Genomic DNA, 26,973 nt, shown 5'->3' with positions numbered 1-26,973 from the left:
TTTGCTTAAACAGTTGCACAGAAAATTGTCATGCATACATGCAAAACTTTTTAGCTATGCTATCTTTCACAGATTTTATTTTATAAGTGCACTTTTCAATAGTTTGATAACTTAATTATACGTGTATTGGCTATCGGTAAAATTAACGATTTTCAAAACCTATTAATAAACTTTTACATTACATGATCTTATCTTCTAATAGATCACATTTTACGATAAAACTACTTTCAATGGCGTAATGCCTTTTTTATAATAAACTTATTGAATACTTTTTAACTTTGCAGACTACAATTTTTTTATTAAATATATTTTAAAGATAGTTATAACAAAAAGTCCAACAATTGTACTATACGCAATTAGTTTTGTACGTCTGTTCCAAGAATATGAAAGTACAAAGTACTAGTAACAAACGAATCGCAGTTAGATCCTTATATAAACGATAACAAAATTGATATGTACTATAGATATTAGCGTCGATGTATGAGAAAAATATAACAAAATCTTCAAATTTATTTACTTTGGTTCATCTTCATGTTTCCCTTACGCATTTAAGGAAATACTGTACAAATAGTTTTGGATTCATGAACCCTTATTTAAAATAACACAATCTTTTACACGCGTGGGAGTATACTTTAAATACAAAAACTTACGTAATAAATTTTCAGAAAATATACTATTATATCTTTTAAAAAAATAATTTACGGCATTAAATATTTATTTTTAAACTTTAACTTGTTTTCATTTTACTTAAGTTTACGAAATTACATATAGTACAGAAAAACGCCATTAGCTAATTCTAATAAAAACCTTTTTAAAACACTCTAAATAAAGTTTTATGTAGTGTTACATCATTTAGCTAGCTAATCCAATTAATAAATGAATGAAATATAAAACAAAAGAGCTAGACCGATACACGAAACAAATTTACTCGATAAAAAATTTCAAAAAATCAAAAGCTCTTAAGCTTGCATTATTATATTATTACTTATATATAATCCTCATATGCACCATAATCTGGATAAAATTTTCAGGTAAATATTAACGAATAAATAATACATACTCTAATGATAAAATCAAAAAAAAATTGAAATGCTCCCTACACTGTTTTACAATGTAAAAATTTAAATTGAAAAGCAGCTACGATGAAGAACCATAGCAAAAATCTTGAGATCTACAAATAACATGACATTTTTAAAATTCTTTTCTTTTTTTTGTTTTTTTTCATCGTTATTGTTATTATTATTACTGTCATAATTAGATTTCGCTATTTTGTTAAAATTGTCGACAGTTAATTATATACACTCTCTTGAGACACTCTCCGTCACATTGTTTTTTCACAATAACGAATAAGGCATCATCATTAAGTATCGCGGAATACCTGTATATACTATGTATAGGGTAAAATACAAAGGCACAACAAGAAGAGCAACAATAACAATGAAAAACGAAAGGGCAACTCTACGAGTTCCAATTTTCGGTTGCAGGGGGCATGTTGCCGAGTTCGCGGTCCTCGGGTACCTCGGAATCACTTTGGCTGAGGAGCTTTTTGGCGCTCAGATTACGCCTGTTGTAGTAATTATGGTTGTTGTTGTTGTTGTTATTGTTGTTGTTGTTGTTGTTGTTGGGCACCGCGAAGCCAGCTCCCGTCATGCTTGCCGTTGGGCCGGGTTGCAGTCCTTCGAGGGCACAGATCGACAACGAGCCGTCCGCTGTAGTGGTCGAGGGACCGAATAAAGTAGCACCCGAACGGAAGCTCCGACAGGGCAGCCGCACGACGAAGTAGGCAAAGACGATGCCGAGGGTAGCTCCAATGAGGACGTCCCACCAGTGGTGTCGGTGGTCGGTTATGCGGGACATCGAGCAGCTCAGACCCCAGATCACGACGAGGCACTGCAGCCACGGCTTCAGCAGTATCAGCGTCATGCGCTCCGGCAACCGACTCTGTAGGTACCACTGTGGATGGTTGGATCCAGAAATCACGGATTATTATTATTTTTTTTTTTTTATTATTTGCTATCAACAAGTAGAGCAGTGTGGGCAGGGGATGGAAGATATAGGTGTGAGGTAGTATCTATACGTGGATAACTTGGTAGACATTGTGTAGGGAGTATAGGAGTGGTACGAGCTTACCAAGGAAATAAAGTTGCTTTAGGTTCGCGCGCAGAATATAGACCTTACGAATGTAATATATGCACGCTTTAGTATTTCGAATATGGGAATATGGAAATAAGAGGTGGCGGAGGGATAGCAGGTAGTCAGCTCTCTTACTCATGCACTTTCCCTCCTCCTCACTCTTACATTTTCTTTGCTTTTTTCTCTTTACAGGCAATTTAAAAGTTTTTTTTTTTTTTTTTTTTTTTAATAATAATAAATTAAAGCATAAAAAAATGAATTTTATGTGAAATCACTACATACTTTGAGAAATAATGCAGCAATGTTATTTCTTACACTTTGCGCTATTATTGTTGTAAAAAAAAAAAAAAAATATATATATGGTGAAAAAAAGTAGAGAAAGAAAAAATAAGATTTTCCATGAAAGGACTTTTGGGTAAAATGAAACATGCCCGTGAAAACTTTGGAATTAAAGAAAAAAATAAAATAAAAAAATAAATAATAATAGCAATAAAATGAAGTAAAACCAGGTATAAGTACTCAATACTCACCACCAAATACGTAGTCATAAACAGTGAGGCTGCAGAATGTCCAGATGGAAATGACCGGTCGGAGTCTTTCACAGCCAAGGAAGAGAGTTTGGTGTTGTTGCACGTGTACGACGATATAAATCTGAAAAAAAAAAAAAAAAATCATAGAGAGAGGAAAACAGAAAGCATTATTTTTCGCCTAATCTACAGGTACATCTAAATCAATAGGTAGTGATAATAATATCAACGTATAACGAGGAGCATGCAGGTATATGATAGAAAAGGTAATATGTGTGTATTTATTGAATAGTAATACTGACTCAGAGGGGGTGCAATTATCAATGTTCATGGGTTTGCAGCTGTCGATAAAATGAGGTCTGGGTTCGCTGACTGTCACCTTCATCACCTCGACCACGAAGATCACGTAACACCAGCCGATCGTGTAGTAGCCGTACCACATCCAAAATTGACGGCTCCTCGAGCTTAGCGCGCGCTCCAGGCACTTGTAGCTGTCAGGACTGTAGCACAAGCATTCCGTCAGCCACATCTGTTTCGGATACGTGAACAATCGTACGATCACATTTCATGGTGTGCATGTCCCGAAAAAATGAAAAAAAAAAAAAAAAAAAAAAAAAAAAAAAAAAAAGTTATTCGTGCTAAACTTACCACTATCCCGGGCACCAGTATTGTAACAGACACGACGGTAAAAGCCGATATCGTTTCGCCTCGAAATTTGTGCGAAATTTTTGGATCATTGCAGAAAAAGCCGACCTGCTGGCTCGGAATGACTCCAAGCTCGGTCAAACATATCATCAGTAGCACTGCAATCAGCAAAATAAGTACAAGTGATTACGTTGTTTCACTATTGATGGGACGAAAAAATATTTCTCAACTCGTTAGTATAAGTTTGCCATGCGTGTTTACTGAAGAAGAGGCAATAGGTACTTTATTTGTTGTCTTTTTTTGTGCTCAACAGATGTTTGTTGGCTTTTTCGTGATTTTTCCAAAGAGTTTGGGAATTCATTCGAAAGCTCGCGCCCATAAGCTGGTGCTGGCCTTTCGTTGCACTTTCACTTTAAAACAGACCAATTGGTATTCCAATTATTGTTGCGCGCGAATAACAATACGAAACTTATGCAGAGGGAAAGAGTTAGGAAGAAAGTTTAAAGACAATATTTTATAAGCGAAGGCACGCAGGTGAGAAGCATCGTTGAAAAAAAAAAAAAAAAAAAAAAAAAAAAAAGTTGACCAAAGGCAAGTATTTGCTTGTTATTTTAAACATAACTAAAGACACGTACGACGTTTGAGAGGAAAAAAAGGAAAAGTCGATTATTCGCATCTTTGGCACCTTGCGCAGTAAAATTGACAATGTTTTCGTTCATCTGACCCGAAAATCCTTCAGCCACGAGACATTACGTAAAGTTCAAATCGACTACACCATAAGAAACTCGTTTCACTTGTCGATCCGTCTTGGAAAAACGAGTTTTTACGCAATAGTATGTAAACCTTATTACATAAAATACACACATATACACGTAGAATACCGGTCAATCGGTCAGTCGGTGGGTTTGCCCGTTCGTCGGCAGAGTACTCACAACTTACGAATTTCGGATTGATCCATACGTGTATGTGTTTACACGAATAAACATTGAATTTACCAATTGACTGAAATAGCGCTACATGCGCGTTATACATTTACACGCGCGTCCCGGTGCAAAACAGCTACTATAGGTACATGGGTGGCCATACTTGGGTCACGTAGTTCTAATGTTGACCGTTTGAAACCTCCAACAGTTGAAAATTTTTTTCGAAACTTACGGTACTTACTTACTTTGAAATTCGTTGTAATAGCGAATCTAGGTATTGGTTTGTTTATTGTTGCTTCATGTCGCGCGCGCTTGTGTTACCATATAAACGGGACGGCGATGGGAGAATATCAAGTTTCCGAATGTGCGCTGAGGAACGCACAGTAATATCATTTAGCAACCGCAAAATGAACATTAAACTGGGCAAGCACATGATGATGGTTAGGAATGTAATTTTTCTCAGTGCAATGAAAAAGTAATTGTAAATAAAACATCTCCCAAGGTTAGTATAGCTTTGCCGCAACTAGGTGCACGATGATCTCTTGGAATTGCCGAATCATTGGCGTGTACGTAAGTGTAAATATCATGTTACTGTTAACACACGAGTGGTTTTTAATTCAAATCTTCAACTTCATAAATATCAACTTCCTAAATATTTTTACTAACGTTTTTTCAATTATTATTTTTTCACTTCAACTTTCTTATCATCACAAATAAACGACTCTGTTTAATTGGTCTGTAAATATAATTGTATCAAGGTAAAACATTATATATCTCCTTACTCCAATAATTCGTTTGCGCCTGTTTCACAAATGACTTATTTAATGATGCTAATATCAAGCTGTCGCTCTTCTTATTTAAATATTTCAACTTTGCTTGTTTACGCTAATTTGAATGTAATTGATGTGTATAATTTTTTTAACACTTGAGTCGCAATTAAAGATAAGACGCAATTTTTTTACGCCACGCCGGCACTCTTCATACGTCGTATTTACGAAATTACATTATAATAGTAATAATTATTTGTCAGACTTCAGTCTTTTTTGTAATAATTGCATACATGTAGTTATCTAAAATATGAAGTGGCCCATATTCTTTGTTCTGAGTAATTTCATAAATCGTGATATCATTTTGAAAAAAGTTACATTAAAGTTAATCGTGTATCTACTGTACTTATCTTTTATTTTTTAGAGCCAAATTATTCAGAAAAATTAGAATTACCCCTAAAAGCCCGTATGATGTTTTTTCCGATTTTTTCATACTACTTAAAAAATGTACTAACGATCTTTTTTAAACGAACACTTTTTGAGTCAAAAAATAATAGCTATTTCATGAGTTAAATAAGGTATAAGCTTAGTTTTTTTTACCAAATTGTTATCAATTGAACGACTTTTGAAAATTAATACCCGTAAAATTTACAAAAACGGGTTTTGTCTTAAAATTTCCATGACAAAGAAAAATAATAACAATTGTAGGCTTTGTCTGGGTGACATAACATATTGAGATCATGTAAAAAAAATGTATGATAATATCATAAAATGTAGTCTAAGAAAGTCGTAATGTTTGAACTGTAAAAATCATCATGCACTGGCGATTAAAATGACTGTTCGCAATACTTAAAATAATTGTACAAATAGGTACTCGGTAATGAATCCTCAGACCACATTTCATGATCGGATTATAATACATGACATTTTTGATAAAATTTCTCGGCTATTTTCAAACACTTCTCGTTCCTCCTACTGCTTTTAAAGTTAGGCGACACATAAATATTGTAAAATACTAAAATAAATTTTTTACCACCAGATATTTTTTAATTCGATGAAGGATAATAGTATCGTTTAAAAGCGTCGTACAAAACACGTTTGGACAAGGTGTGTGTGTTTTTCTGTCGACTGTGGTATGTGTGGCATAACGATCCATCAATGTGTCAGGGAAAAGAAAAAAAAAAAAAAAAAAAAAGAGAGAGAGAGAGAGAAACTGATTTTGAGTTTTCTTACCTATAATGGCGATTATAACGTTTAAAGAGAATAAACAGGGTACTCGAGTCTGACAGAGGGTCATGGCCTTTTTGAGTATTCGGCCCTTGTTCTCATGGACTTGTTGTGGATCTCCGTTTCTCTTGTCCGCCGTTGCCGTCGAGGGATCGAGCTCGCCTTCTGCCGTCGACCAATACCGATGCTGCTGCCGCGGCGATTTCTTATTCTGAGAAGATCAAACACGGACGGCGATAAGTTTCAGAGAATGCGTGCACAAGTGGTTGGTGCGCCTATATTTATACTGCATCTGCGTGTGGGTGGTGATAGGGAAGGTAGGTAGATGATGGGTAAATATATGAAATTTCACCTTTGCCGGTATAGGTTTGTAGTGACGGAGCGAGCAAAGAGGAGGTATATATTTATACTCAGTGATGTGAATTGCGGGTGTCAATCCATCAATCAAATTAAATTGGGCTACCACATTGGATAGGTACGACATGCCCCTACGCGATTGTTATAATAATAACGTTTCGTGATTATAAAAACGTTGATAAGACGTACCGCCAAGTCAAATATAACATACAGCGACAACTTTGCCGGGAGAAATTCAAATTGTCGGCGTCGTCGTCTCCTGACACTTGACGCGGGAAATTCAAGTGATATTTATACGGGCGCGACGCGACATCGTAAACGGTTAACCATGTCACCGTGAAACTTTACTGGTAAGGTTATTGGGTCACTAGAGGCATAACTAAGCATGTCAGGAATAAAAAGTGGAACCAGCAAGTGATCCCCAGAGAAAAGAATTCGAGTCATCTTTTCGGCGACTCGTCTTCACTTATCCGTACAAGTCGATGTAACCCCGAGCGTCGGGCGCACAGTGGAAACATATTTGTTGGTACGGTTAAATTTTTTTTTTTTTTCTCCAACTCATCGGTATACGATTGTCAATATTTCAATTCGTAAGTCTAGAAATAATCTGTCCTAATTAGTTATTTTCTAATTAATTCAAGCCAACAACGACGTACCTTATTACCACGCACGCCTATCGCATAGACAGAGGTGGTAGCTATTTTAATTCCAAAACTGTAAAGCGTACGATTGAACTTGCGAGCTAAAAACATTCGTCACGAGAAACAAGAAAAAAAAAAAAAAATCAAGAGTATGAGTTGAAGGAAACAAAGGGGTGCAATGGCGACGTAGTTGAACTATGAAAAGTAAATTGCTAAAAAAAAAAAAAAAAAAAAAAAGAAAACAACTTACTTAATAATGCAAAAATTACCGGAAATGAGAAGAACAAGTGTAACATCAGCCATTGAGGAGAAATAATATTCAGTTTTGGTATGAAGGTACGGTGCACATGATATAAATATATACTTAATATAGGTATTTACACTTTATAAACATGTACGTAGAGGCCACGCAAGTGAAACAAACGAGCCAAAAAGCTCTGGCGCGCGAATAACGTCGTGCCCGGCTTCAGCGATCCGGCCAGTACGGAGCCGCGCGGAAAACTGGCGTGCGCTCTGTGGAGTGCTATAATGGGTGTCCTATGCCGCGTGTGGCCGGTCGTTTGGTTGCTAGAGCGATGTCCGCGCGCGCGGAGGGAAGCTTGGAACGGGAGCACCAACCACCAACGCCAAAAGTATCATATGCGTACAATACACGGGCGTTCGAGCAGTAGGTATACGGGCCCAGTCCATATAAAACTATATATACCTATGTACCAAGCATGCCCCCTGTGCTCCTCCCCACATGCGCCACATCTATGTACGCAAACACCCACATATTATAACATACACGTATATACGCGTATACCAGCATCCTGGCACCATCATGATGCCCATAACGGTGCACGCGTTCGTGTACAACCTTTTAACACAAACGACTCACTCAATTAAAAAGTCTTTCCTCCCTTCATTTAACTAATAAGTTCATCTCCCTGGCTCCAATTCACTGATGTTGACCCCGCACGGTCCGCTTTTTATATACCACGGAATGGTCTTATAAGTACATCCACCCAGGAATGGCAAGTTTTCTCAATTTCGCTGCACTATAGTAGGATAAAAAAAGCTCAATAGGTAGGTACCACATAAATACAATGGTAGAATTTTGGTCAGACAATAAGCTGGTCGGATGTCAATACAATTTTTACCAGTTTTTGTCTTACGCGAATGCCACATTTTAGGGTACCAATCTTGCTTGGAAAATACTTTTTCTTTCGTACATCCATACCTGGAGTTATTTTCCCTGATTCAAAGGGTTGAAAGTACAAAATTCTCTTCCGCGTGAAAAGTCGAATTTTTCCATAACGGGGAAATCACTAAAAAAAATACTACGCACAACTCCTGTTCACGGCTCGTATATTTGATTTGATCTGATTTTTAGCGACTGGACATTTCTTTTTTTCTATTTCCAGTGGAATAATTAAATAAATAATACACACTGGTAGTTTGGTATATAATAATGAAGAAAAAAAAAAAATTACATCTTAACGTTTATCTTGAATCTCGATAGTTATTTAACAAAACATTGACAAAATTTGAAATACACTTTGAAAAGTAAGTATACGTATTTTTCGAATTGTATACACTTTTTCACTACACGGTAGTACATACCAAGCTTTTAAACATTGCGCCAGCTAACGAAAGTAAAAAAAAAAAAAATCCAAGTTTACTTTGGCTGTACTCAGAACTTGTACGTGACCTTCAAGTAAATACATCACATACAGAACCCCATACAATGATAATTGTGAAAAAAATACTTGTAGTGAGGTAGAGCTAATTGATTTTTGTTACTTTGTTTCTCGGTCTGATTCACCCAAGTACATTATACCTGCATGTAGAAGGCCTTAGGATTAGCACATATCTGTACGCCTAAACACACTGGTTATGTAATATTCTCAGGCACTGCACTGCTGCATTTTGTATCAAGACTCTTCACATTTCGCGTTAAAACGAAAATTGCCGAGTGATCGACGGGATGTAATGACGATGAACTACACGGCTCACATGAGGGCTCTTGCGGTAATCGTACGTAATAGGGTCCATGCACCGCTACCACCAACTATTTTCTACTCACGTCATAACGCTGCCTTTTTTCTAACACGTGTACGTATAATACCATAATATATTTTGTACCAATGTAAAATGTGTTGTATGCGTAATAATTTGTTTCATGCTTTGATTCAGATACTGAGTACGGTAAATAAAAATGCTATAGAAATGACATTAATAATATTAATAATAATGTTACACTCAGAGAAAAAAAAGTAATAAAAATTACTGCGTTAGAATTTTATCTGGTACTTTTCGATCGTCAAGAGATTGTTTTTTACTGCTTAGAACAGTAATTTTTATCTCAAGTACAAAGATTTCTACAGTTTGTACAGTAAAAATATTACTGTGCATAACGGTAAGAATTAGGTTGGCAAAAGTAAAAACTGTGTAAAATTAACAATACTTTTTAAATATCCGCAGGGTAAATAAAGTCACTTTGAAAACACGTACATAGAAAGCACACCCTCTATATAGTCTTGGATCAATTTTTTTAAAACTCTAAATGACTGTATCTCCGCAAGTGACTTACAATTAAATATATTGATAAAAGAACGATAATTTTTATTTTACAGTACAAAAAAAAAAAAAAAAAAAAAAAAAACAAGAAATAATTTGAATCAATGTGTATTCATAAAACGATTATAAGTGGCTGTCTTAGCATCATAAAATTGTATAGGGTACGTACGTATGTATTGCGTGAAATAATACGTTTAAGTAGGTACTGTAGTCGTTAACCGACGACGATTGTTAAAATAGATACGTTCCATGGACGCAGGGCCACAGTCACGGCCACCCGATGACTATTGCTGATGTCGGCCGTTAGCTTCATGCGTACCTATTTACCACGCATGCATATGGACTGGCTTTTTATCTGTGCTTTTTTATAATTTATCGTGCGACGCGTATACCTTTCTATAAAAATACTCGAAAAATACGCATATTATCATCACGCACATAGTTAAGCCACCGCTTGCCTGTACAATAAACATAGGCTGCGGTATAGATTTACTCGCGTTGCGTACTTGTACAATTCATTTGAGTGTAACAGAGGCAGAGATACTCGCACACGTTCATTTTTACGCTCTTTTAAGTTTCAATGAGCTCATATCAACTCCCTCGCTTTCTCTTTTTCTTCAACTCATTCGTTGGACATTGTTTTTCACCGTTCCAACAGTTTTTGCAGCTTCGTTTTTTTTTTTTTTTTTTTTTTTTTTTTTTTTTTTTTTTTTTTTATCCTACCACCAGCAACGTCAAAGACGAATAACACGAGAGGCTCGTGCGTGCAGCTGCTCGACTCCGATCTTCTCGAGGGCGAACGGACACCGGCTCCTCTCCCTCCCTCCCTATGGCTAATGGAAAGTGGCATCTCTCATTTTTTAATTGACTCGAACGAATTTATCTTTCTCCCCGCGCGCGTCACTGCATACCCATACTCATGGGATTCGTCCTTTAGCGGCTAACCGACATACTCGTTTTCCCTTGTTCACATATAACATATACACATGCATATCACACGCACACTCTTATCTCCAGGGATGAACCGTACGAGAAAAAAAGAAGGAGACGATTGGGCTTTGCGACGTAAAAAAGGGCTTCTTTTTCCACGCGGCCGTATGTTTAGGTATATTCATACACGACAACTCCAACGAATGCACGAGGCGCATTTTTATTTCCTCCTCTTCTTCTCGTTTACGCCCAAACGATGTTATGCATTGTAATAAGTATCAGTTCAACACAAGTTTGAGAACGAAAGGTGAAGAAGCGTCAGCAGCGGAGTAGTAAGCAGAGTAGCAATAGGAAAATCTATTGGCCAGCGAGCACAGATGAACTTCTGGGTAAACAAGTATAGTAGGTACAATGGAACGATTTATGGGACGCCGCCGTATATAATTAAGCGACTGGCCACTATTCCTTGACAGATATGGGTAGTACACGTGAATAAACCGACGTAGGAAGTAATGTATCAGAATCTCTCTCTTTTTTTTTTTTTTTTTTTTTTTTTTTTTTCTTAATCATAAATCTCATCTCCGAGCTGCACCCAAGCTCATCTGATTATCGGCAAGGTTATTTGTTATTATTTGTTATTAACTGGAGTACATCGCGATTGTTATTATTCAAGTCGATTCAGTATTTTATATACATACTCATACCGATGGAGCTAACTTTACTGTAGTTGTTTTCATTTACATTATGTAAAAAAAGTAACTATAAAGTGCTTCAATTTAATTAAATTGGAATTTTGATCATCACTTTTTCTACTCGTGAAATAGAGAAATTTTTATTTTTATCTACACTTTGATTGGAGATTTTAGTTATTTATTACATGGCGTACAAGTGATTAAGTGTGATTAAGCCGTGATGGCACCGTGCCCAAGCTACCGTAGCTCGTATACAATGTTTTTAAAGTGTACATCGCCACACAAGCGTTGCTCGAAGTAAATTTAATATACTTGTACTGTGGTCTAGTGTAACGAAATAAACAAAAAAATTAAAATAACGATTGACCATCGATGATTAACAAAACAAATCGAATGAGTTTACATTTTTTTAAGGAAATGAAAAAAAAAAAAAAAAAAAAAAAAAGATTAAACATGCAAAAATTCAGAGAGAGAGAGAGCAGTCAGCTGCTTCTCTCGAGCATAGCATAAAAGGATTCGGTCAAAGAGAAAATTTCGCGCCAGCGAGAATCGAATAAATGCAATCGTAAGTGCGAGTAATTGGCGGAGCTCGGCGAAAGAGCTTCCGCGATTAAGCACTGGCTGCATCTTTTAAGGTCGCCTGTTGCTGCTTTGTCGTGTCCTTCTCTCGATTTGCTCGGTACGGCCAGAATAATCATGTAGAACGAGAAATCTAAAATTTCAAATAGAAAAAATTCGGATCTGAAAAAATTGTTTCTTTGTCGGATAAGAGAAATGCGTAAATGGAAAAGTGCTGATTTCACGTAGATAAAAATTTCGCTGAATTTTTCCTAGAGAGTTTTTTCATAAAAGCCTCGTAAGAGTAGGTGAGCGGTCAGAGGCAGCGCCGAGTTCATGTAATGATATTAAAATGCATGAATAGACGAGTGGCACGCTCAGTGCGAGCACAGTGCAGATGATTCAGGTATCTACTTATAGGCACGTAAGAGTGAGGCGAGATGCGACAATGTATATAAAGATAGTTTTTAAAACCGAAACTTTTACTTGACAAAGTCGGTTAGTTCTTCGGGTGGTAAATATACTTTGAACGCAATACTCCATATTTTAGGGGTCCTTGGTGGGAAATAACAAGATTTTATTATGAAGTTGAAAAACACTCTGAATTTTCGACGAATATAATGCAATGCATTCATAATAAAAGATACTTTCGGAATTATAAATTTTACGCGAAAGTGCAGTTAAGCGAACGTGTTCAGAGAAAAATGGTGAAAAATAAAGCTCATTATTGCATATGTATGAGTCAGATATGTTTGAATTTGATAAAGCTGGCATTTAATAATAAAATTTTGTATTCATGTACGTGTGGATCTTTACACATTCTTCAATATAATTTTGTTACAGTAAGCTCCGGCTGCAATAATAAGGAAAAAAAACTTGATCAAACTTGAGTTGAGCTCAACTTGTTGAATCAGTACTGTACGTCCAATAGAAAAAGTCAAATGAGCTGTTATTTTTGGCATATCGTTGACACAAACAAAAATTCATGGTACATGCACGTGCGGCACGTGCGGCACGTGCTCATGTATATGTATTGGAAAGAGTGAACCGAAACAAATAAGAAAATGCCTGTTGAGTAGGCTATTTATCGGGAGTCTCGTAATATCATCTCTGCCTTTCGAAACGAGAGGGGGCACTTAATAAAAAGATTGAAAAAATAAGCAAAACTAGATAAGATACAAAAAATTGAAAGCATGAATTCCTACTAGCAAAGCCTAACTATTTTGATACGTTTTATACTCGCTCTCATCGATTCGATTTTTACGCCAAACAAATTGTACGGCATAGTTCGAACTGCATGTGCGTGTATATATTTTTTGTGTGTCTGTCTGTAAATATTTTTTCTCCCTTCACTTTCCAATTGCAAGTTATTTAATTTCACTCGACGAAATTTGCGTTTTCGGCATCCTATAGAGCAACGAGGAAAAACCACATGCACGGATGTTCGTGTACAGTGGCCAATCGCATACGATGACAGAGCTTTGAATGAAAGCAAAAAACACCCAAGCTACTGTTGCGTAGTTAAATCTAAGAAAAAAAAAAACTATAAAAACTCTCGAAAAACCACACTTTAAACCAGTCTTTCCTCGTCTCTTATAGTCATTTACTCATTGTTTTTTTTTTTTTTTTTTTTTTTTTTTCCAATTTACACACATTGTGATACGGTACGATTGTTGCTTAAAAAATTTTTTTGAACTCACTGTATTTATCACATGAATGATCGAAAAATATTTTATAGCTACTTCTTTTTATTATGAAAAAAGAGGATAAACGTGTCAAATAACGATAAGTAAGTACAGCGTTTTTTTGGACACATTATATATACGATATACGATTTGGTCATATTATACACGATAGTAGGCTAAACACATGCATTTACACCACGCGAGTATTTTATACTTATTATACGTCCCGTAGCACAGTTAATCGACAAGTAAAAAAGTCCATAACATAGAGGCGAGAGGGGAAAAAATACAAATATATTACGTAGGAAGCACACACGCGAGCACATGCACACATAGATATATGTATAGATGTACGCACATTTATAAATGGGGCAAGTGCGTTCAACGAAGATAATTAAAAGTGTCACTGCTACGTCCCTTCCCGTATTCTCATCCATGGCTCGATGTGTGGCGAAGCGCATGAACTTTGAGTGCACGCTCTTCACTTCCATTTCCTGCGCATTTCTTTCATTCTCTTTTTTTCTCCAAGAAAGCTAAGGGAGCCTATAAAAATGTTAAGGTTATTAGTGACGGGCAATGCCGATTAATACCGCGGGTGCAGGCCGATTTTTAGGCGCGACAGCTTTACAAGAGTGCCTCACATTTTCACCGGAGCGAAAGGTGTAGGCCACTGTGCATTTAATTGCATGTGTTATTTGTCCAAGACAAAGTTTGAACCTTAAATTAGGATAATCGGAGTGGCACTACAAATTTCATGTTACCTTTGTTTTTAATGCTTTCTAATCGAGTCATTTTTAATTTTACCAACCTTAAAATTACGTAACTATAAAAAAAAAAATCACACTTTGCTCGATGAAATGAGGAAGATAGTATCTCCGATTTATTTTGGAAGAAGAGGGAAGTAATACCGACTATAGTTTAAGTTTCGTATCATATGCAACGTCACCTTGGCTCAAGTGCCATTCGCGTCACTGCAGTCAAGTTTTGTGCAGACAATCCTCATTGACAGATGGACAGATGAGGAAAAATACAGTACTCGAAAAACTACAACTTTTTACCACTTTAGTGTAGGACCGAAAAAAATTAAATTTTTCCGATTCTTACTCCTATTTTGGCTCTACGTGTTATGTAATCAAGTTGTAGATAACATAAAAAAATATTTTTTTCGTACGGCCTATTACTATCTAGTATAAGATAATATGCAGTTGTGCGTTAAATTTATCCATATGCTCAAGCTGGATTTATCTTTGGCCAAAGCGCACATTAAGACGCTTTATTTAATTATTATTATTATTAATACTTTTTTTTCGTCCAAATACGGCTTTGGATTCTCACATAGCTGTTACATACGCAATGCGTGCGCACACACACTATAATGTACGTACTGATGTAAAGACTAATTGATTTCCTTCGGCTTCGAAAAACATTCCGCTTTTATTTCGCTATTATTTCGATAAGGGTCACGGGGAAAATAGAACGTAAGTAAGCTTTTTTAACTGATCACGGTAAACGGTAGCTTCTTGTGATTTTTTCTTTTTTGACCTGAGCACGCTAAAGAAAAATTCTAATAACGTTACTGTTTAGGATGTGAAATAAATATACGAATTCATTTAATATTATGAGCTGATATCTTTTGCTCCAGGTGTGTGTATGAATACCGAAACCATTAAAAAAAAAAAAAAAAAAAAAAAAAAAACTTGTCATCAACACGTAAGCATTGTAAAATACTCGACCATTTACATGCGCGTCCACTTTTTGCTTTTGTGAGAGTGTACGACGCTGTGAAGCGGTGGTGCCTGAAGAGGACCTCTCCATTTGCATTTACGTCAGCGAGAGAGATGGTTTTTCTTCATCGGTAAAAATGTGAAAGTTTTTTTTCATGGGCTAGCTCTTGGTGAATAATAGAGAATTGCGAATTCTAAGGTCTTCCTCAAAAGCTCTTGACACAATTTCTGAGATCGTGTCTTGTTCGTACGATTTTATATATAAAATATAGGCACGTAAAATTTACGATTGAGGCACGAGCTTGCAAAACACATTCCTATCGTTTTTCGTGTTATCTCTCGGGTGCGTTTGAGCCATACCTAGAAATGCAACTCTTATTGTACACATGTTGCCAAAGCTTAGTTTAAACAAACACGGCAATCTTGTCGCGATGCGTAGCACCAAGTGTTGAGCTGTGTATGAGCTTTATTGTCAGTTTGAACAATCAAACGATGAGGTGATAGCTGGAAATTCAATGTTTTCATATCGAATTGCAAAAATTAGTCACGTCCCTTTGAAGAAAAAAAAAATCAGATTTCGCAGGAACTACACGCTTATATACACACCACCCATTAAATGGCATTCCCTTTGAGGATTTCACTACACGTGACTCAAGTAATTTTAAAAACGGTTTACAAGACCTGTGACTGTGTACTGTTTCTCGATTTATTATTATAAAACATACCGAAGGACAATACTGCAACATTTCGCGATGCGTTCAATGTGATTTTTACAGAATCGAAGGAAAATGCTTGCTTAGCTTATCATTTATCATTAAAACACAGTCATCAAATTTATTTTTGCACCTTTTATGCATTTTCGTAGAAATATATAATTTGGTTCAATTTTTACAAGAACAAAAAAAAAACTTACGCTATGTCGAGGGTATTTCTTTTTTTCTATCTCTCACTGTATGCGGCACAGTTGACGAATGAAAAACGACTAAATGGGTACGGTATAAAAGACATTATTCATGCGTGAAACTAACAAAAAAGCATTTGTTATCTATATTAGATATAAGACACAAATTTTAGTACGAAAAAATTTTTTTAATTGTATTTATATGCTAGTGCGTATAAGTGATTATACTACTCTGTGTGTATAGAATTCTTGAGATTCTTATCTGCTTCGTGCACTATCAAAACTATAGTATATTAAATAAACATTAATTTTGAAGACCCAATCATAATCACGTGCATACACGACACTTTGAATGGTTTTATACTAAAAAATTCTTGTATCCCAGTGGAAAATTGTTTACCTATTGATATTTTTTTCTACGGGACAATGAATAATAGAACAAATTTTATTTTAGTACCTACTGGGCGAACTTGAATTAAGAAAAAAAAAAAAAAAAAAAAAAAAAAAAAAAATTAATGGGAACAAGAATGCATAAGACGAATACAGCATTTTTACGCAACACAATTCCCCAGTTTACCCTCCAATGCTTCCTTGGATAGGAATCAAACTTACGAATTGAAATTATGGACATAAAAATTTTCAAGGGAAACAAAGCAAAAAACAGTTCTATTTTTTCTTTCTCTGGGATTATGCGAAGCTGACGGGTACGCACGAACGTTGAGAAGTAAAGTTCAAAAAAGAGACGTGTAATGGCACAAGCTGCTTATTCTTCGGTTTATCAAAAACATACACCACTCAAAAAGTGTGTGTCACCCTATGAAATATATTTTACATTGTGGGTCAATAAATGAAAAACACACAAACAAGCACTGTAAACTTTATACGGTATTTGTCACCGTTCCAAAAAAAAGATGATGTCAATCTTGCAGATGAATCGAAACATGAGTAAAGGGGGGTCATATGTCCCTCTTCAAGGGTATCCGATCACAACTTCGAGAAATGCGTAAGGCTAGTTGACTTTCAATTCTGAGAATTACGTTTTTAAAGTGCGTGCTCGTACATGTACAATTGATTATGGGTGGATGGCAACTGACAAAACTTAGCCGATAAGAGGGTGCTAGGGAGGAAAAGACCACAGCCAATCAGGACCGTTACTCTGAAGGCTCCAATCGAGGCTAAAGTGTACTTTCTTTCTCGCGACCTCTGTTCTGAGCTTCCTAGGACATAATTCCCATATCATTGCTGTTTGGGGGATGTGACCTCCCGCAAACATGTAATAAAAACGATGCGAAAATAAAATTATTAATCAACTACCTACAAATTACACGAGTCATGGTCAGTCAAACACTTTTTTTAAACCAAAAATAAAAATATTGCTTTGGATGACACACGAATATTAGTTTTTATAACTTTCAAAGTGAAACAAGTACATTACTTACCGATTCCGACAAGTCATCGTCTTGACAGGCTGGATTACGGATTCCACCCTCCGCCTCGTAGGTAACACTGGTAGACGAAGAATGCGGATTCTAAAAAAAAAAAAAAAGAAAAAAAAAATTCATTTGTTGTTTGAGAATTTTTGCATTATTTCGCCTTAAAACAAGTCAGTGGAAAATTTGAATGTTACTTTGTCAACATTTATTGTTTTCAACGTTAAACCGATAAAATGAATAAGCAAATGTGAACAAAATATTTTTAATAAGCCAGAGGAAAGAAGAAAGTAACGCAGAGTCTTTAATCCCAATAGTCGACTAAACAGTTTTTACATAAAGGAGTAAGAAAAAAAAGGTGGAAGAAAAGAAGAGGGGTGCCGCCTAGATGAAGAGAATGAGACAACATCATTTTTGTTCTCACGAGTGGACGTGCACGATGAGATCGGCAAAAAAATTATCAAATTTTGGAAATATTTCATCAAAGACTTATCATTATTATTTTATTATAATAAATAAAAAAATTGAAAACAATAACTACGCGGTGGGTAGAACTAACCAAAAGTTTGAAAGTTAAAAATATCCGCAGGATAAAAATGTGTATACCTATATACACTCGTGGGCACATTATACTTGAAAAGTGTGCCGTGAGAGACGGCACGAGTTCTTTGAGGCCCGATAGGTATTTTCACGTAGCAGTACGTGATTAATGAAATCCAGGTATAATGGTAGAGGCGTTGTAAAGGTGTGCGGATGCATGATATGGTAAAGTTGCTTGTCGAATTTCTATAGACGCGCACCTATACTAGTTTCTGCCTATCAAACAGTAAAAGGCGAAAGAGTATATATTATGCCCTATCTCTATACGTGCGTTAGTTTGTACTACTTAAACACCCCTCCCCCCCCCCGAATCGGACACCTCGATGTCGAGCAGACAGAATACCTACTTGAGCAGGAAGAGAAAGAGACCGAGCAGGTTGTTGTTGCGCCGCGCTTAAGCGATTACGTAAGCTTACATGAAAACGTCTGGATTAGCAAATGTGAAATTATGGAGGCGATCCCCTCCCTCTCCATTCCCCTTCATTATGAGTGTAGGCACGCGTACACGCACGTTTACAATGACCGCATCAATTGAAGGAGGTTTAAAGCAGTGAGTTGCCTGCAGCATCGGCCTTACGGACCATGTAAAAAAGGGACGCGAATGCGAAAATATTTTATCGTCAGGCTGTTATCATCTTCATCTATTCATTTACTTATTTATGTAGCTATATATATATACAATACATGTATCCAAAAGTTGAGGTGTGACAGACGATTACAAAGTTGACGATGTTTAAGTAAATGTTCAGATATTTTATTTTTCGAAAAATATAGTAAGTTTCAAATAGAATTTACACCAATCTGGTGATTGTCCTGGCAACATGCGCCACCACGTAAAAAGAAAACTACTTTTACTTAATATGGAACCACATGTGATAAAGTTTTTTAAAAATTGCATTCGATTAAATATTGCAGCTGTTTATACCTTTATTTATCATACCCTAGACCTTGTTTAATCGATCGATGAAATGAGGCCACTCGTCTACACAGTAATCATAATAATAAAATACAAGGTTCTGTAAAATGTGTATAGTACGACGCGTAATAATCTACGCCTAGATAGTCAGTCCTGTTGAGATATGTGTACTCTACTTCATTAGGTCTAAGATAAAACGGAATAAAAGAATTAATGTTTCGGGTAGACAAAATAAATACTGGATAGTACAGGGTCGTATAAACTGCAACAGTATAATAATTGTTATTCCACTACTCCGAGACTTTGGAATAATTCAAAGAATTACTTCTGATGTATTTGGCTCGCAAATTATCTCGCAAATTTCAGCGTAAGGGATCGTTTACAGTTAGCTACCTATATCTTGACTCTTATACCTACACTAATAACTAGTAAAACCGGCTATCAATGATCCATTAGATTAATGAGATTTTTTTTTTTCATACATCCATATACATTACTCATAAGTACCCTGTAAGTCTATAGAAGCTATTGTAAATCTTGGATAAAAAATGAGCAATTCGGATTGTACGCTCTTGAAAATGTTTATCTATGATGTCATTCGCGCGATAGATAAAAAAAATGATCACTAAGTCATCATGAAAAAAATTCCATAGAAGTTTTAAAAGAGACGACAAATATATACTGAAAAGCCTCACAGGACTATTACCTTGAAAATCAGTATTCATGATGAAAAATATATTAAGTTATTTGAAGATGAACGACTCACCTTGTATACATTATATTTGATTTATTTCAATATACATGCAGTCTACGAGACAATTAATTAGGATTGAAAAGTTATGCGATGAAGAACATTGGTGATCAACATTGTCGAAAACGGAAATGCAATCGGACTATTTTTCAAATGATTTTCACTAAGTAGACAAACGGTAATTCTATTGCGCCCTTTGAATAAATTATTTTTCAAAAAATACATTAAGTACTGCACGATGAGCTCGAAAACAATTTCAGCGATCATCAGAATCAGCATAAGCGCGTTATGCGTGCACGGCATAAATAACACTCAATCTTTTCATTAAAAAAGGCAAGACCATGAAAAACCGCCTTTGAATGCTGGACTGTCAATTTATACAGGAGAGAAGAATCATGGATTAATCTTGAAGCTGGTTCGGAGAATATAATATACATATAGATATGTATTATCTCGCCCGTCAAAGTGCAAAGGAGGAGGAGGGGGGGGGCTAGAGGTTATCGCTCCTTTATAATATATACGGTCTGACCGTCCGACAAAGTAAACAAAGTAAGCACCTATGTGCATCGATTGGGGTTCCACATATTTGTTGCTCGTATCGTAATCACCGCAACGTACCGGCGCACGCAACGCAAAAAAGGGAACGTGACTTACGCAAACAATGTATAAGTATACATAAACCTTAGGAGATCTGAAAGTGCGCGCGCCTCGGATCTGAATCAGCAACTGTTGCTTGCGTAGGTACATGTATTTTAGAAGAAAAAAAAAAAAAAAAAAAAACAGTCTACACGTAAGAGCTCCAAGCGCGCGCGTTTCTCGTGGGCACGTGAGCAATCAGGGCTTTCCAAAATTGATCGTGGATTACGTAACGAAAAAAAAAAAAAAAAAAAAAATTCCAATTTCTGAAGATTCTTTCCCTCCGCGTCAGAACCACAACGTTTTATTAGGGCTCTTCTTTATTTTTAAGTACAAATTTCAGGTAATTTTTAATAAGTATTAGGAATTTACTGCTTTTAAGATTTTTTTTTTTTCCATAAATCATATGTAATGCAGTAATTTTTAAATATTCTTGCAACAAGATAATTTTTATCAGTAATTATTTCAAAATTTTAATTTGTACAGTTGATTTGATTGAAGGGAGACGAATAAAAGCGTTTTTTTTATTATTATTTAACCACAACTTGCTCCGATTCAACAGTAAATGTGTGTTTTACAGTATTGTATCCGCATCAAACTTTTGTATCTCCGTGAATAGTATAGATAGAGCCAAAAGGAAAATAAATTTATGTTCCAAATTTTGATTCTTGAATTTTTACAAAATAAGTTTGAACAAAATAATCAAAAATATTGACAAGACCAAAACTCTGGAAAACTCCAAATTGGGTTGTCTGAAAAATTTTAAATGAGTATTTTTCAAACTACATGATATCAATAATAAAGACAAGACAAATAAAAACAATGATACCTCCACAACATATATCTTGACTTTCAGAATTAAAGAAATTTTTTTCCGATTGTGTTTGTGTTTTTTTTTTTTTTTTAATCCGAAAATAAATTTTTTTTAATATTTATAAACGTACATAAGAACCTTTTTCTGTTTACTTTCAAGCTAGGGAATTTTCGCCTCGCTAAACCCTATCTTAGAAAATATAAGCTATAGAACATATTTTCCCTAGGTAAATGTGCAAAAAAAAAGTCATCAATAACAATGGCAGAATTTTTTCCTTGCAGCAGAGGAAAAAATAAGCGCGTTATCTCTAGATTACTTTTGATCAATATTATCATAAAACGTAGTAATTTAAAAATATACGTATACATTACTGTATTGACGATACCGTATCTCAATTTTTTTTCAAGTTAATCCTGAAATTTTTAATCAACGATTCATAAAATATTGAGGTTCATACACACTCCGTGGAAAGGTATGTGGTGTGTGTGTGTGGACATCCGGATGCGCATTAGTGTCGAATCCTTTTTCATCCAGGACGGAGCAAACGGCTGGAGTTAAAAAAAGGAGGTAAATATGTACAATTGGGGCTTTATTAGAATCATAACCCAAAGCGAATTTAAGGTGAAGCCCCAGTTTTTCATAAATCTACCTTAACAAAATACCCAAGGTAGGAGGGTTTGTTCTATACATTTTTTTTTACCTCAGTAATCGATATAAAAAACAAGGGAAATATAACGCGAATCTACTTGATATATATTTACTATTTTTTTTTTTTTAAATCATGTTTACGCTTATAATATTTAACTGATTTTCTAATAATTCCATGCTTCATACCTCGCTTTATACTGTAACTTAAGTATGTACTTGCACTGCGTTACGAGTGTCAGGTGTGAATAAAAATTCTGATTAACCAAAATAAAAAAGTTTGCGTGATACGTATATAAAGATATTTATATTATTGTACTATAATTGAAGTGCTTAATACACCAGCTGTGCCTAGATTATCGTAATGGATACAGAATACAGAAAGAGTTATACATTATGATGTTGACGATAGTAAGCAAAGCACATGTGTTTGCACAGTGATGTGTATGCTACTGCTAGCATAATATAATAATAATAAGTATACGTATACGTATATTCGCCAAAAGAGAAATCACCTTCGGCAATTTTTGGATAAGTAACAGATATAATTGCAATACCAATATAGTGACAGGTGTATGTTCGCGCGTATCTACAGAGGCGATATATGACAGGGGCTAGGCGGTTGACACTGGTGGCACGAGAGGTTGCATTCACAAAATTTGTGCTGTGCTGCAAATAAGTATGTGGTATTCACAATGTATATAGTATATATAATCACCTTTCACACGGGGAGTGTAGTGTTCTTTACAGCACGGCACTAAGTAATTTTGTTAATTACTTCGTCCCGGATTCGTACTACATCGCCTCGTGGGCAGTTTTTTATACCAACATGCATATAAATATTTTAAGTAATGTAAGTAATGATAATAAAAATAATGGGTGTGTGTACAGTACATATTAAGCAGAGAGTGACAACGACAACACAACGTGCATACAGTGTTTTGTGTACCTGCACGTGCATAATATATAACAGATGTACCGTATAGACAGATATGATAATGATGATAATAATAATAATATACTTGTGTGGAATTTAAATTGAGGTAATCGTCATACCATCTGGACCATGACCTCGTCGCCGCCGTCGTCCTGTGGAGAGTCTCGTTAGCAATCCTTTGATAGAGACGCCACCTGTCGCGCGGCGATCCGATTCGCGGCTGTCTCGCTTTTAAGTACAGATATATCCGGTATAATATAATGTCTTATATAGTAAAGTAACCACTAACAACAAGTAAGTATATAAGTACAGTGCAGCAGTTGAGTACTTTATTATACACTTGATTCGATTTATAAGCTTCCGTAATAATATATTTGAAATGCCGTATACTTATAAATAAGGTAAACACACCCGCGCTCATCACTTGTAATAATCGCACAAGGTATAATCACCATAGGTGTATATATATATATACAAATGACAACAAGCGGTATAGGCTTAATTTATAAATGCGTTTCGCGTTGTACTTTGGGATGCTCAAGCAAGCTTTGAGGCCACGTTTATTTCTGCACCTAAGTATGATTTTTCTATACACTTCTTCCACAGTTCTGTTTATCCGACTTTTCCTCCTCCTCCTCCGCTTCCGCCTCTGAGATGCCGTGGACTTGAACTGATGTGATCGCGCGGCGGTATACGCGCGGCCCGCGCTGTACGATGCTGTATATACATATATTCACGTGTTTCACACATGCAGCTTGTTGTGTGTGTGTGTGTGCCAATAGCTATAGGACTGCTATAGCAGGTTGTGACTCGCGCGCGCTGTTCGCCCCTGCCCGCACCCCGCACCGTGCATTATACAAGTACGTAATGTATAGTTAGTATACACGTACGCCATGCAATCCACTTGCTCTTGCGATTCTCGCGCACGCCATTAAGTACAACCGCTAATACTGCGAGCTGTGTTGCGTTAATGCGTATACTTATTTACTTATACACCTGACGTTATGAATATACACCTACCCTATACCTAGTAACCCTATATAGCCCTATACAGTATACACACAGACAGTACGCGTATATATGTATAAAGCCTATGAAATAAATTTCACCTATAAATATGTAATCTGTTGAGTATCGTATACCATTACACGACTGCAGCGTATTCGCCGAGACCATGCGGGTGTATATAGATATTTATGAAGTGTGATTCGAGTACGCAATCACAAACTGTGACGGAATGCGCATTACGGAACTATCAGCAAGACCACGAGAGTGCGAATTCCGTGTACTTAGGTATTGCGCATTCCGTGCCGCATGTACTTAATCGTGATGCCTTTTTATCCTGGGAGCGCATGGAAAGTAAGATCACGGGGGGATCATTAATCATTTAAATATGTACCTTTCGTATAATAAATTATCCCGTGACCTCACCATCCGATCATTTTGGAGCTGGTCTGTACTGGTGACTATGGTGAATCCGTCCATATCATATACATACAAAACTACTTATTTGTAGGTGCGTTATTATAATAACTATATATACCTATGACGGAGCTCTCTCGCATTAGGATCAGAGATAAGTAACGCATTTTCTCATTTAAAAAAAGTCTCACGCTTCACAGATGCACGTCTGCTATATTTTTTATGGCGAGAATTTTTTTTTTTTTTTTTCTTCAATGCATTGTAGATGCTAGCAATGATGACACTCGGAAATGTGGCAGGTTGTGACAGGGTGGGCCATGGGGTAGGGGAAAAAAAAAGTATGCTATTGCTATTGTCGATGCAGAAAATCAAGCCAAGCCGAGCCACATGCGTTTTTCTTCCTGCGGGCGAAAAGCGGTTACTGAACGTGTTCGCTGAGCCGAGCGAAAGCAACCGCTTCACGACCGCTGGGATACGAAAAATCTTATACGTTATACGCACCACAGGCGAAAGTAAAGATGAAGCCTCTGCACCTTTCCCAACTTTTCCAGCCCAGGTACGTCTGGATACTAATACGCCCATGGCGGGCAATAGCCCCGCGTGCAACTTTCACCGCGATCAGCTCACGCTCGATGCGATGCGATTGAGATTTAATCGATACGAAATACCGCCATCCCTAGCTGATCGGTAAAAATTTCTCAACGATTCTTTTTTTTCTCATTCATCAGATTTTATGCTTACATTACGCAGTTTGATTATTACATAGTACGTGTGTGTATGTAGTATGTACATTTACATACAAAATAGCTGTACTTATATGGTTCCTTAAAAGCTTTTAAGGTCTGTTATGCAGGTTTCATTGAATTATAAAAATACAATGCTCTATTTTAACATCAAATAAGTCTTTGACGCTGTTGAGTTTGTTTTTTTGTACCTTTTGCACCTATTTCTCAACTTTTCAGGCTATTGGGCAACAAACAATTAATCACCGATACTAACTTGTTTGATTATAACACATCACGACCGCTGGATACCATTGTTTCACCAAATGGTATTTTTGTCAATAAGTGCAAATAATCGCCCCCTCCCTCACAGGTAAAACGAATTTCGAAATCTATTATGTATATAGCGAAGGACTAAGATTCCTGTAATCGTAGGTAAAAAGCCTGTAATTCATATAATTCGAATACATTCATTAAATTACACATACATAATAACAAAGAAAATTATGTTTCAGTTTATTGCACGTATGTACTCCAGGGATATTGGGTATTAGAATTTAAAAAAAAATTCAAGGATCTTCCTCAATTTATTTAGTTTCAGATTTTTGGAGACTTTTTTGAAAAAATGTTTGTCTACCGTTATCTACCAACGTTTACGAAGCACCTAGATTTTGGTAACCGAAACCGTATTAATCAAGTATGCTGTTAAGTACGAATGTTTGGGAATCCCAAATTTTTCTTCTCAAGTTACACAATTATGCATGTAGCTGTAGGTATACACCGACCGAACACGGATTTTTAGCTTTTATTATCTTAAGTGAAAAAATAAATGTTGAAACCGGCTTGTCCTTCGGTTCACCTTGTTTTTTTATTATTACTATTTTTTGCGTTCACTTTAATTTTTTTTTCTCCATGTATAAAAGCTGGTTCTTCACGTATTTATTAAGAACGAATTGACCCGTTATGCAATAATAATTGTGCTATTTTTTTAAATTTTATGTTAAAAAATAACAAAAATATAATAAACAAAAAGCAAGTGAATAAATATATTGCTTCTGTAGCGCAAAAAGAGCCATTTTTTTTTCCTTCAATGCTTTTTAACTTTTTTTATGTATTTTATCAATTTTCACATGTTACCGTTGACTCGGTACACATAATTTGTTTTTATCCTGCGCGAAAATAAAGTTTTCAGTGTTTCAATGGGTATGTACGTATATTCATTAAAATTATAATTTTTATTAATTCTAAATAAAGTATCCGACATTTACGGAAATTATAAAAAAAAGCAAAAGACCTTTTCTGCTTGAGACAAGCCAAAAAATAAGAGAAGCCGTAGTGTGACAAAACTTTGAGTACTAAATTAATTTGCTTAAGTGATTGCAACAAACAAAAAACTGCTAGACTTTCGATATGGCACCCCCCCCCCTCCCCAACCAAAAAACGGAATTAGAGTTCTACGCACAAAATTTCACGAAAACGTCGAAACCGCCCATCAGAGGTCCGAGGGCCTCGGGGCGCTTCAGATGGCTACCCAGAACTAAACTATTACTTTACACATGAGTGAGATAAAAAAAATAAAATAAAATAAACAAATAAAAAAATAAAAGCGGACAGATTAAACTAACCTTTTTGAGGTGTGATCGGAGCTTACAGGTGATGGAGCTGGAAAAGCGGTTGCTCGTCTTTGTCTCCATTAGTCATTAAATACTCCATAAAGTATACATGGTAGTGAAATCAACAGTACAACATACTCATTACATACTTACGTGCAGCTAGTAAAAATCTCCATCTTTTACTTAATGCTTGCATATGATCACAATAAAGAAAA

The 26,973-nt window shown here is 35.9% G+C and overlaps 1 protein-coding gene across 2 annotated transcripts; it reads right to left on the bottom strand.

Annotated features, from left to right (window-relative positions):
* On the bottom strand, positions 1-26,973 carry LOC106643625 (phospholipid phosphatase 3-like). 2 transcript variants are annotated; one of them, XM_014358838.2, is made up of 7 exons: positions 26,771-26,973; positions 17,712-17,801; positions 6,229-6,433; positions 3,309-3,463; positions 2,963-3,189; positions 2,664-2,784; positions 1-1,953 (listed from the first exon to the last, which is right to left on the bottom strand). In XM_014358838.2, the coding sequence occupies exons 1-7, from the start codon at positions 26,837-26,839 to the stop codon at positions 1,459-1,461; spliced, it is 1,362 nt and encodes a 453-aa protein (XP_014214324.2). In that variant the 5' UTR covers positions 26,840-26,973; the 3' UTR covers positions 1-1,458. The 2 variants fall into 2 exon arrangements, with proteins under 2 accessions (XP_014214324.2, XP_014214325.2); XM_014358839.2 differs by lacking the exon at positions 26,771-26,973 and adding an exon at positions 23,121-23,651.

This window comes from Copidosoma floridanum, unplaced genomic scaffold, assembly GCF_036245765.1.
Source record: "Copidosoma floridanum isolate Cflo_tuat_1 unplaced genomic scaffold, Cflo_Japanese_pri ptg000019l, whole genome shotgun sequence".
In the NCBI taxonomy this organism is placed as follows: Eukaryota; Metazoa; Arthropoda; class Insecta; order Hymenoptera; family Encyrtidae; genus Copidosoma; species Copidosoma floridanum.
This window is presented reverse-complemented; position numbering and strand designations above follow the sequence as displayed.

Coding starts and splice junctions, on each gene's coding strand:
- LOC106643625 (XM_014358838.2), bottom strand. CDS start 26,839: ATGGAGACAAAGACGAGCAACCGCTTTTCCAGCTCCATCACCTGTAAG. Junction 6,434..17,711: donor ACGATGACTTGTCGGAATCG/GTAAGTAATGTA, acceptor TGATCTTCTCAG/AATAAGAAATCGCCGCGGCA. Junction 2,785..2,962: donor GATAATTGCACCCCCTCTGA/GTCAGTATTACT, acceptor TTTTTTTTTCAG/ATTTATATCGTCGTACACGT.